The sequence below is a fragment of the Desmodus rotundus genome, chromosome X, assembly GCF_022682495.2.
Source record: "Desmodus rotundus isolate HL8 chromosome X, HLdesRot8A.1, whole genome shotgun sequence".
NCBI lineage: Eukaryota > Metazoa > Chordata > Mammalia > Chiroptera > Phyllostomidae > Desmodus > Desmodus rotundus.
In genome coordinates, this window is record NC_071400.1 from 29,576,734 (window position 1) to 29,589,379 (window position 12,646).

The window sequence follows — 12,646 nt, forward strand, 5'->3', positions numbered from 1 at the left end:
TTATTTGTTGCTCCTCTTTTTTATTAAAGTATACTTGACATACTAGTTTAATGTCTACACAACATAATGATTTGGTATTTGTATACCTTGTGAAATGATCACCACAGTGAGTCTAGTTACCATCTATCACCATACAGAGTTATTACAATATTATTGACTGTGTTTCCTGTAATATATTACACCCCATGGCATATTTGTTTTATAACTGGATGTTACCTCGTAATCCCCTTCACCTTTTTCATCCATTCCTCAACCCCCCCTTCCCTCTGACAACTATCAGTTTCTCTGTAGGAGTCTGTTTCTGTTTTGTTTATTTGTTTTACTTTGAGATTCAACATATACATGAAATCATATGGCATTTGTCTTTCTCTGACTTATTTCACTTAGCATAATACCCTCTAGGTCCATCCATATTGTCATAAAATGGCAAGATTTCATTCTCTTTATGGCTGATTAATATTCCATTGTGTGTGTTTGTATACCACATCTTTATCCATTCATCTATTGATGAACATCTATGTTGTTTCAAAAGGAGACATACAGATGGCCAACAGACATGTGAAAAGATGTTCAACACTACTAATCATTAGATCACTGATTTTCAACTGGTGTGCTATAAGAATTTTTAAAACATGCACTACCTGACTATTTAGTCAGGGGCACTGACCTCTTTTCCCTAGATTGTCAAATAAAAAAAATGACAACAGCCAACCCAACAATAGCCGTCCAGTGTGAATGAATCAAAATTATACTGTTTTTTGTCAAATTGGCAAAAAAAAATTTTTTTTGGTGTGCTGCAGAATTTTAGTAATTAGTTTATGTGTGCCATGAGATGAAAAAGTTGAAAATCACTGCATTAGGGAAATGCAAATTAAAACCACAATGAGATATCACCTCATACTTGTCAGAATGGCTATTATCAAAAAGAGAACGAATAGGTGTTGGTGAGGATGTGAAGAAAGGCAACCCTCCTTCAGTGTTGGGGAGAATGAAGATTGCTGCAGCTACTGGGGAAGATAGTATAGAGGTTCCTCAAAAAATTAAAAATGTACCTACCATATGACCCAGTAATTTTACTTCTGGGTATTTATCCAAAGGAAATGAAAACACTAATTTGGAAAGATACATGAACACCTGTGTTCACTGTAGCATTATTTACAATAGATAAGATATGGAAACAACCTAGGTATCCATTGATAGATGAATGTATTGCTCTTCTTTTTACTGAATTATTAGTCAGTAATTTCCCTTCCACTTAAAAAAATGTACAGCTACAAATTCTTAGGCCTTGATAGTTAATTTTAATTAAGCCCTTTTTACTACATGTAAAAAGTACTGTAAAATAATTTAGGTTTCATTGTCTGCCTTTCTGCAAATTCTTAAGTTTTTGATATATTTTGATTACCTTATGTTAGCCATTTTTACTAGATGTAAAAGAGTTAATTTAGATTTTATTGCTGTATCAGTATTTGAAAAATTTCATAATGTATTTTGTTTCTTTACACATATGGTTTGAAAAATAAGATGCAACCAATTAGACCAGTGGCCAGAGTTGATCATCTTGGTGGGAATTTAATATTTTTCTTATTTATTTTTTATTCTAGTCTTCTCAACCTCATTTCTACTCCTTCCTTTGTCCGAAATATAATCTTCTTTGCCTTTGCAGTTTCTTAAATCCTATATTCCCCAAAGCCTCAGTTTTCACCTTTTATAGTTTTGTATTTCATTTGCTACATGTTTATATGGGGTTGACCAAAACCATTTATTCCATAAGATGATTCTAGTAGTGCTTAACTTGTCTTTGACTTCATTCAAAACAATTTTGTTAGATTGTATTGTGATAGCTGTCATATCAGTGTGCATTTAAAAAAACAACTGAAATTAATGAATTTTTGTGTAGCCATTTTAATATTGAAGATGGAAGAAAATATGCAACATTTTTGGCATATTATGCTTTATTATTTCAAGAAAGGTAAAAACACAACTGAAACACAAAAAAGATTTGTGCAGTGTATGTAGCAGGTGCTGTGACTGACCGAATGTGTCAAAAGTGTTTTGCAAAGTTGTGTGCTAGAGCTTTCTTGCTGGACGATGCTCCATGGTTGGGTAGACCAATTGAAGTTGATAGTGATCAAATGAAGACATTAATTGAGAACAATCAATGTTATACCATGTGGGAGATGGCAAATATACTCAAAATATCCAAATCAGGCATTGAAAAACATTTACACCAGCTTAGTTATGTTAGTTGCTTTGATGTTTGGGTTCCACGTAAGTTAAGTGGAAAAAAAAAACAAACTTCTTGACAGTATTTCTGCATGTAATTCTCTACTTAAATGTAAGGAAAACATTCCATTTTTAAAACAAATTGTGGCAGGTGATGAAAAGTGGATACTTTACAATAATGTGGGATGGAATAGATGGTGGGGCAAGTGAAATGAACCACAATCAACCACACCAAAGGCAAGTCTTAAAGAAGGTGATGTTGTGTATGTGGTGGAATTGGCATGGAGTCCTCTATTATGAGCTCCTTCCAGAAAACCAAATGAATTCCAACAAGTACTGCTCGCAATTAGACCAGCTAAAAGCACCACTCCATGAAAAGTATCCGGAATTAGTCGACATAAAACGCATAATCTTTCATCAGGATAATGCAAGACCTCATGATTCTTTGATGACCAGGCAAAAACTGTTAGAGGTGGCTGGGAAGTTCTGATTCATCTGCTGTATTCCCCAGGCATTGCACCTTCAGATTTCCATTTATTTCAGTCTTTACAAAGTTCTCTCAATGGAAAAAATTTCAGTTCCCTGGAGAACTTCAAAAGGCACCTGGAACAGTTCTTTGCTCAAAAAGATAAAAAAATTTTGGGAAGATGGAATTATGAAGTTACCTGAAAGATGGCAGAAGGTAGTAGAACAAAATGGTGACTGTGTTGTACAATAAAGTTATTGATGAAAATGAAAAATGTACCTTTTGACTGCAGTTTCAACATGAGTCTCGGCTTCTTGCCTTCCTCTCTGAACAACATGAGCTTCAGCACACGCTCCAGCTTCTCCACAATCTACCAGACCCTGGGCTCGGTACAGTTGCCCAGCCACTGGGTCCGACCGGCCAGCAATGCATCCAGCATTTATGCAGGTGCCAGGGGCTCGGGCTCCCAGATCTCAGTGTCCCACTCCACCAGTGTGCAGGGCAGCTGGGGATCCAGGGGCCTGGCTGCAGGGATGGCCAGGGATCTGATGGGCATAGGGGGCATCCAGAGTGAGAAGGAGACCATGCAATGCCTAAATGACTGCCTGGCCTCCTACCTAGAGAGAGTGAGAAGCATGGAGGCTGATAATCAGAGACTGGAGAGTAAAATCTTGAAATACCTAGAGAAGAAGGGACCCCAGGTCAGAGACCTGGGGCATTATTTCAAGATCATCGTGGTCCTGATGGCTCAGGTCTTTGTAAATTCCATAGACAATGCCCGCATCATTCTGCTGATTGACAATGCCTGTCTTGCTGCTGATGACTTCAGAGTCAAGTATGAGACGGTGTTGGCCATGGGCCAGTCTGGAGAATGACATCAATGGGCTTTGAAAGGTGACACCAGTATCACTCGGCTGCAGCTGGAGGCAGAGATCAAGGCTCTCAAGGAGGAGCTGCTTTTCATGAAGAAGAATCACGAGGAGGAAGTATATGGTCCACAAAACCAGATTGCCAACTCTCGGTTGACTGTGGAGTTGGATGCCCCCAAATCTCAGGACCTCAGCAAAATCATGGCAGACATTCAGGCCCAGTATGATGAGTTGGCTCAGAAGAACTGCGAGGAGCTAGACAAGTACTGGTCCCACCAGATCGAAGAGAGCACCACAGTGGTCACTTCGCAGACCACTGAGATAGGCGCTGCTGAGATGACACTCATGGAGCTGAGATGTGTGGTCCACTTTTGGAGATTTACCTGGACTCAATGAGGAATCTGAAGGTCAGTTTGGAGAACAGCTTGAGGGAGGTGGAGATGCGCTGTGCCATGCAGATGGAACAACTCAATGGGATCCTGCTGCACCAGGAGTCAGAACTGGCCCAGACCCGGGCAGAGGGGCAGCACCAGGCCCAGGAGTATGAGGCCCTGCTGAACATCAAGGTCAAGCTGGAGACTGAGATTGCCACCTACCACAGCCTACTAGAAGAAGGGGAGGACTTCAATCTTGTCGATGCCTTAGACAAGAGCCCCTCCTTACAAACCATCCAAAAGACCACAACCCACAAGACTGTGAATGGCAAAATGGTGTCTGAGGTCAACAACACCAAAGTTTCGAGGCATTAAAGGCAGCAGAAGTGGGGGCATCCCTTGGCAGGGCAGGAAGCCAATACAAAGTTCAGAGTTCATTGAAAAAAAGAAAAATGTACCTTTTATTTTTACTTTAAAACCAAATTAACTTTTTGGCCAACTCAGTATTTTCTTTTCCAAGCAAACACATTTTTGATGTGACATGTGTGGATTTTGGAGGGGAGGGTCTAGAATTTGGAGGAATAAAAGTCAAAACCTTGCTACAGTGTTCTTATTTTATACCTGATTACCTTCAAAAAGGACTTAAGATAGCACTTTTACCAGTAATCATTGTGAGCTTAAGTGAAAAGATAATTTTTTAAGGGACTTGTATAGCTCTGTAATCTGTTTAATATAAATAGTTGCTGGTGAACTGAGGTTACTTTTGTAATAATTATACTAGATCAAACTTCCAGGGATTTCCATAGTTTCAGTGAAATGTAAAATAATTAGTAAATTTCTAAAAGTGCGTTTCAAAGGTTTTTTTGTAAAGTATATTTTATTGATTATGCTATTATAGTTGTCCTATTCTCTCAGACCCTTTATTCCCCTCCACCCTGCCCCCCCACACCAGCATCCCCTGGCCCCTTAGTTCATGTCCATGGGTCCTACATATAAGTTCTTTGGCTTTTCCATTTCCTATACTATTCTGAACCTCCCCCTGTCTATTTCATATCTACCAATTATGCTTCTTATTCCCTGTACCTTTTCCCCCATTCTTCTCCCTTGCCCTCCCCACTGATAACCCTCCATGTGATCTACATTTCTGTGATCCTGTTCTTGTTCTAGTTGCTTGCTTATTTTGTTTTTGTTTTACATTCAGTTGTTGATAGTTGTGAGTTTGTTCTTTTACTCTTCATAATTTTGATCTTGTTTTTCTTAGATAAGTGCCTTTAACATTTCATATAATAAGGGCTTGGTGATGATAAACTACTTTAACTTGACCTTATCTGGGAAGCACTTTATCTTCCCTTCCATTCTAAATGATAGCTTTGCTGGATAGAGTCATCTTGGATGTAGGTCCTTGCTTTTCATCACTTTGAATACTTCTTGCCAGCAAGGTTTCTTTGGAGAAATCAGCTGGTAGTCTTACGGGCACTCCTTTGTAGGTAACTGTCTCCTTTTCTCTTGCTGCTTTAAAATTCTCTCCTAATCTTTAATCTTGGGTAATGTAATTATGATGTGCCTTGGTGTGTGCTTCCGTGGGTCCAACTTCTTTGGGACTCTCTGAGCTTCCTGGACTTTCTGGAAGTCTATTTCCTTTGCCAGATTGGAGAAGTTTACCTTCATTATTTTTTCAAGTAAGTTTTCAGTTTCTTGCTCTTCCTCTTCTTCTGGCATCCCTATGATTCAGATTTTGGAGCACTTAAAGTTCTTCCAGAGGTTCTGAAGCCTCTCCTCATTTTTTGAATTCTTGTTTCTTCATTCTATTCTGGTTGAGTGTTTACTTCTTCCTTCTGCTCCAAATCATTGATTTGAGTCTCAGTTTCCTTCCTTTCACTGTTGGTTCCCTGTATATTTTTCTTTATTTCACTTTTCATAGCCTTCACTTTTTCCTCTATTTTGTGACTATACTCAACCATTTCTGTGAGCTTCCTGATTACCAGTGTTTTGAATTCTGCATCTGATAGGTTGGTTGTCTCTTCATCACTTAGTTCTTTTTCTGGAGTTTTGATCTCTTCTTTCATTTGGGTCATATTTATTTGTCTTGGCGCACCAGTCTGGATGAATGTTTCTTCTTTAACTCCTTGGTTGTCAGACTTCCATACAGTTCAATTTTCTGGCAGTTCTGATTGTTTTTTGTTTTTAAATTTGTTGCTGTCCTTCTTTTGGTTGTGCAAGGAGGCAACGTGTATCTACCTACCTATGCCTCCATCTTGGCCAGAAGTCTCAAAGATCTTGAAGTAAAATAGAACTCATCTCAAACTCCTTAAGTAGTGATTTACCTTGCTTATTCATGTTAATATCCCAGCATCCAACAGGATACAGAGTAAGTACTTAGTAAACACTCAATCCTTGTTGAATCAGTGACTGCTTATTGTATGCAAAGCTGGACAGAAGCCATGGGCATATAGAGATCACTTAGTTCTTGTCCCTAAAGTGCTTATATTTAGTAGGTTCATGAAATTAATTAGTAGTTTGTGACTAGCAGTTTTTGAAGAAATAGAATAGAAAATATCAGAGTACCTCACACATAGAAATGATTAAGTGTAGTTTCATGAAGATTTTTTTCAATTACATACATTTATTTTAGGTACAATGGCTTATGACACAAAATGTATTTTTTATTGTGGCTCCTCAAAAATTTTTAGAAGCCAGTGTTTCAGGCACACATGACTGCCCCAAACAAACCTTGCTTAAAAGTGAGGAGAGTGTTTAGGTCACAGGGTATATAGAAGATTATAAACAGACATGATACTAAAATGGTAAGATTAGGCCTTGAATATTATGCTAAAATAAAAAATGTGGTGTGTGAGGGGAAATTAAAATGGTTTTATTGGGCAAGGTAAGTATTTAAGCATTTTGAGTACTTAATATATTTACCTAGTTCAAAGCCCAAAAAGTGTTATAGAATGTGTAGTGAAAAGTTCCACTTCTATCCCGTCCTCCAATTCCCACCTAGTTTACCTCTCCACAGACATTACTAGATAGAAGGTATCTTTCCAGAGATACTTTATGTATGTAAAAACAACTGTGTGTGTGTTTATTCATTTTTTTTACATAAATGATAGTAAGCCATGCACCATACTACAATATTCAGTTCTTTGTATTTTTTATACCTACTATGGAATTTCTTCATATGGTACTTGAAGAGCTTGATGGAAGGTTGTTGAGGAAGGGAATTTACTAGCTCTTGTCTATATGTTAAACATTCAAGGCTAAATTAGAGAAACAAAGTGTTCTTTTCCAAATTGACTTTCAAATTTCACTTTAGATTTTCCTGCTTTTTTTTTCCTCTGACATCTTAAGTCATCTTCCAGCTAAATACAGTTGAGGCTGTATGCATATAAAACCCAGCTTACTTCTCTGTTTCTCGCTCTATCCATTTCCTTCTGGGTCTTTGGGACTTCACTTCTTTACCTCTGCTCAGGAAGCCTTTTCTGACTTGCCCCTGCCCTAAAAACTGGATTAGGGGCCTCACATCTATGCTTATCCTCATCACAGCACTTAGCACAGTGTATTGTAGTTGTATATTGTCTGTCTGGTTTTCTCCTTTACACTATAAAAGCCTCTTCTATGTGCAGGACATGTTGCTACTTATATGTATGTTAGGGTTTTTGTTTTGTTTTGTTTTGTTTTTTTGTTAGTATTTACTATATTCACCTGGTTCAAAGCCCAAAAAGTATTAAAGAACATAAAGAGATCTGAGCACATGGTCTCCTTCTGTCACTAAGGAGAATTGGGAGACAGGATATATATACATAAAGGCATATAGTATTGACTTAGTGACAGGTCAGTATGGTGTGATTGGTGATAGGGCCAGGTGAGTCACTTGTTGCTGGGACAATTAAGGAAAGTTTTATTGGGAGAAGTAGCACCTAAATGAGTGGTAAGGGAATATGGTATCTTGTGTGGGAAGATAAATAGATATTTGTGTTGAACTATTATGTGGGAAAAAGAGGAACACATCACAAGGGAATGGAGAAAGTACTGGAAATGGGAAATGTGGAGAAGATGAAGTAGGAAGACAGCTGAATCTATGCAGGGAAATGAGAAATGCTGAGAAAATGTGTCGTTCAAAAGGAATATCTAGATACAATGAGAAGACTACTATAGGAGGAAGGGGAGAGTCCACAGAGGACCAATATGAACATAAAAGAATATGAATAAATAAGACATCCTTTAGGCATTTGTGGCCTAACCCAAGGCCCCATGGAAAGTAGCCAGTGGACACTCAGTCTCCTTATTCCTCCTTAGCTGCTGGATCTGGTATTTCCTGGTGATGTGTAGTGACTCCTTTCCCAATGGCATAAGTGGTTTTCTTTAAGCTTTCTTTTCGTTTGCTAATTCATTTATTGGACCTGCATGCTGGCAATATGACTTGCAACTACATATTAATAAAATTCCACTCCAACCAACAGAACTTGGATGCTCCCTGAGAGTCAATTTTAATGGAATTTTTGTCTTCTGTTGTGGTAAGAAAGGAATCCTGGTGTTATACTTAAGTTATTATTGGAATTGTAGATTATATTAGAGCTCATCCAAAGAGTTTTACCATGGCTATTGTTTTAAACTTGAAAGTCTTTTGATATACATAACAAGAAACTCACTGAAATCTGAACCTTGTCCTTTTAGGATCTGAGTATAAAAGAAGACCAATTTAATTACTAGAATGAAGTAAAAATATAGCCATTTATTTTGTAATTAATGTTTCTTCAGTTGCTCAAAATTTATTTTTTTGAAGATTTTATTTACTTATTTTTTAGAGAGAAGGGAAGGGAGAGGGAAAGACAGGGAGAGAAATATCAATGTGTGGTTGCCTTTCATGTGCCCCTCCACCGGGGACCTGGCCCGCAACCCAGGCATGTGCCCTGACTGGGAATCAAACCAGCGACCCTTTAGTTTGCAGGCTGGTGCTCAATCCACTGAGCCACACCAGTCAGGGCCCAGTTGCTCAAATTTTAAAACCTATATTTATTGAAATACTTTGAAACTGAAATTTAGAGAAAAATTTTAGTGTACTTATCATAATACTGCTAGCAGTAAGTTCTACATTGTTCTATTCAGGCAAACCAAAGTATAAATAAATTTTTATTAAATGATGGTCAGACTGCCCCAACCCTTCTAATAAATAATTGGTGAAATTATTTTTTAAACTCAAAATGGTTATGAAAACAATGGATGTTTTAAAGAACACGACAGCATTTATATGTAGCAGTTGTTATAATTCGAATGTCTTCATGGGGGGAACATGGCTTGATTCCCCATCTTTTAAAGCTTTACAGCCATAATCAATATATTAATTTGTGTTTTTAGGTACAATACATTAGTTATGAAAAATTCACCACCACATTGATATTGTTGTTTTACTTTGTTTTTTTTTTTAATGGATGCACAATCCTTTCTAATAAGCTTACATGGAGAAATATCAAAATAATAAGAACTTTATGTAAATAATTGAGAATCTTCCCCCCATCCTTTCCTTAATCAAGTATGTGTTTAATCTTACAGGCTGTAGAAAATCTCTGTTCTTACAAGATTTCTGCAAACTTGTACAAACAGCTGAGACAGATTTGTGAAGATCACATCAAAGCACAAATTCATCAGTTCAGAGAATATCCTTTTAAAAACAAAACATCTTGTATTTTATGTTTATGTCTCATCCTATCTCTCACTATTTAATCCAGCTTGAAATGGAATACTTGTGTTTTTAGATTTGTTATTTTTGTTTATTTTGCTTCTAGAGAAAGAAGAAACAAACTTTTGATTTTTCAGCTTTAATTGGGGCCTAAATCTATTTTGTGGTATTAGTGTAAATAAACTGTCCTTACATCTTTACCCTTTTTGCCCTGACAAATTTCCATTTGAGGAAAGATAATCTTCTAAGGAAATCATAAACTGAAGACACAATTATGTGTAAGACTTGTTGTTTAAAGGTATTTTTCGTGAGATCTAATTTCTTTATAATTTAAGAAATGGCATTTGTCCTATAATTAAGTGCTATTTAGTTTCATTTATTAGGTGTAGGGTATTCCGTATTTAAGACAAAGGTGCTCTTACATTGCATATCTGTATTACTTGTACTAAGCCCTTTTAAATATCCTTGACATACATCCCATGGATTCATTGGATAGTGTTCTTTTTCTAAAGAAGATCGATAGATGCTGGCAGAACCACTGTAGACAAATGGTAAGCTGGAAAAAGTTAAATATTGTAGCTAAATAAATTTCTTTGAATACAGGAATGTTAGTTTTAAAGGCTTTGCAATAGGGGCCTGCCTCAACATCTGCTCTTCTTCTGAATTGGAAACTAATTTTGATTTAGTCTTTTGTTTTAAAATTGCAAGTTACAAGTAAGCAAGCATTTTAGAATGAGTTGCACCTCAGGATTATTTTTATTTTTGTCACATTTAACCAAAAAGTATTAATCTCATTAAAAACATGACTTGCTGTCAGTCTTGATGGATACCCTATGCAAAAGTAGATTACCTGTGAATATGCCTAATGGCCTTGTATTTTAGCTTATTCACATCACTGTTCACTTTCTCCCTAATCTGGTATTATTTCATACATTATGTTCTGCAAATTAAGAATCTTAAAACCCATCCCCCCTCCCCAAACCCCACGAGTACAATTTAAGGCAGCTTTACCCTGAACACTGTTGCTGCGGAAGCATTATATGCATGTCCCCTTGATTCCTTTTTTTTTTATTTTCAGTCACTTCTCAAGTTGCAAAGAAGTCATAGAGCCATTTTAAGTTTCCCTTTTCTGTGTCTTGGAGAGTATGCTGACTATTCGCGGGGGAGGGAAGAAAGTACAGAGAGACAGGTTCTGTGCCCCTGAGTCAAGACAAATTCAGATTGTCTAACCATTGTTACATATATGCATTTTAGTTAATATTGCTATGTATTCAAGGATAAACAAGTCTTAATGCCCGAAATATATTAAAAGTAGAGGTAGTAAAGTAGTCCCTTTATAAATGCCCTTTTGTTAGTTTTTAGGGAGGTCTGTCCTGTATTTAGTCATTGAAATGGTGGAGGGGAAAAGAGGAAGGGTGAAGGGAAGGGCTCTTTGCTAGTGTCTCTGTATCTAGAAGAGAGTGTTAGGTTATAACCTTAGGTTTATATATGCATTTTTGTGAACTACCTGTGTTTATTGTGGACAAGGTTCATTATTTTGCAACATCTTTGAGCTTTTTAGATATCCTAAGGTGACAGTATATGATAAAAAGTAGAGCTAGTGAATTAACCAGTTTGTAAATAGCTTTTCATTACAATTGATAGAGAAGAGGTATCTTGGACACAGAATTGTTAAACCATCTCAGAAATGGACGAAAGGACTTGTCCATTGGTCTGGTAGCAGAGGGGCAGGAGGACGGCTGAAGGAGGGCTGGATGTGGATGTGTTCATAGCTGCGATGTGATGATAACCGTTGTGTGTGCATCTCTAGGTACTGTAGGAATACACTGTACAGTATTTCAGTTGAAACTTGCCTCCTTGCTAATATTTTAAGTACAGATCATAATGAATTCTCTTAGAAGCATTGTATTTTATGTACTCTGTTACTTTGTGTCTCATTTTTAATTGAGCATTAAGGGAATGCAGTATTTTAATTATAACTTTGCCAATATCTTTATCTAGGGGTCTGTTGCTGTTTTTGTCCTTTATGCAATTTTTTTCGCCATGAAAGGCAGGATTACATTTTTTTTTCTTCCACACTGAGTTGGTGTAGTGTATTCTTGGTTATCAGAATACTCATAGTTTTGAGACTTTAAAATGGTAAATATTCATGATGTGTGAAAAAGCATGATTCATAACTTTATGATCTTAATTACACAAAAACGGAAGCTTAGTTGTGTAGATACACGGGGGACTTAGGACATGTCAAACTGAAAACTGCTTGTGGTCATGGATGACTTTGTTCTTTGCTTCTTGTGTTTTTCAGTTTCCTATTATATGCACTTGTTAACTTTTAAGAAATAAGTGTTACTTAAAAAACCTAAAAAAAAAAAGTTTCCCTTTTCTGGAAACTACAACAAGGATTAGAGTAGTTTATAGAGTAAATATACTGTATAAAAATATAGAGTAGTTTAATAAAAATGGTGTGGGCATATTCTCAGGTAGATCTGTTTATCCGTATGTTTGATCCTCAGTATCTAGGATATAGTCGAGCAAGTCCTGCAATTTCACTCTTATTTTATTGAGAACAAATATTTCAGCTTCACAAAATATAAAAATTGCTTTATTTCTTTTTTTTTACATTGACAGATCATGATCAGGAGCATTTTTTTGTTTCTGGATAGAACTTACGTTCTTCAGAATTCAATGCTACCCTCCATTTGGTAAGGATGCTAGAAAAAAAATATGAAAAGACTTGTTACAAATCGTAGTTGAATCTTAATTACACTAATTGAAGAGAGTAAGTGATATTGTGAATATTCTCCTAAAAACTCACATTTGGCTTCTGAACTTGTATTTTTACCAATTTTACCTTCTTAATTATGTTTTACCTATGCTAACATTCCCTGAGCCTGTGATACTTTCTGAAGAAGTTTTTTTTTTTTTTTTTAAGGGAATTAAAGGTTGCTCTGAACTATTTATGAGTGTGTATTATTTGTTGCCGATCAAGTGTTCTCTCATTATCTTTTAACATTATTATTATGAAAATTCCATG

At 36.5% G+C, this 12,646-nt stretch overlaps 1 protein-coding gene and 1 pseudogene across 7 annotated transcripts in view; both read left to right on the forward strand.

Annotated features, from left to right (window-relative positions):
* Window positions 1–12,646, forward strand: part of CUL4B (cullin 4B) — a 54,378-nt gene that overhangs the window by 24,908 nt on the left and 16,824 nt on the right. For all 7 annotated transcript variants that reach the window (XM_024566889.4, XM_045200733.3, XM_024566890.4 and 4 more), the window contains 3 exons: window positions 9,486–9,589; window positions 10,094–10,163; window positions 12,241–12,314. In XM_024566889.4, coding sequence (XP_024422657.2) covers window positions 9,486–9,589; window positions 10,094–10,163; window positions 12,241–12,314 — 248 coding nt within the window. The remainder of the gene's footprint in view (window positions 1–9,485; window positions 9,590–10,093; window positions 10,164–12,240; window positions 12,315–12,646) is intronic.
* LOC112310641 (keratin, type I cytoskeletal 18 pseudogene) lies at window positions 2,940–4,310 on the forward strand (annotated as a pseudogene).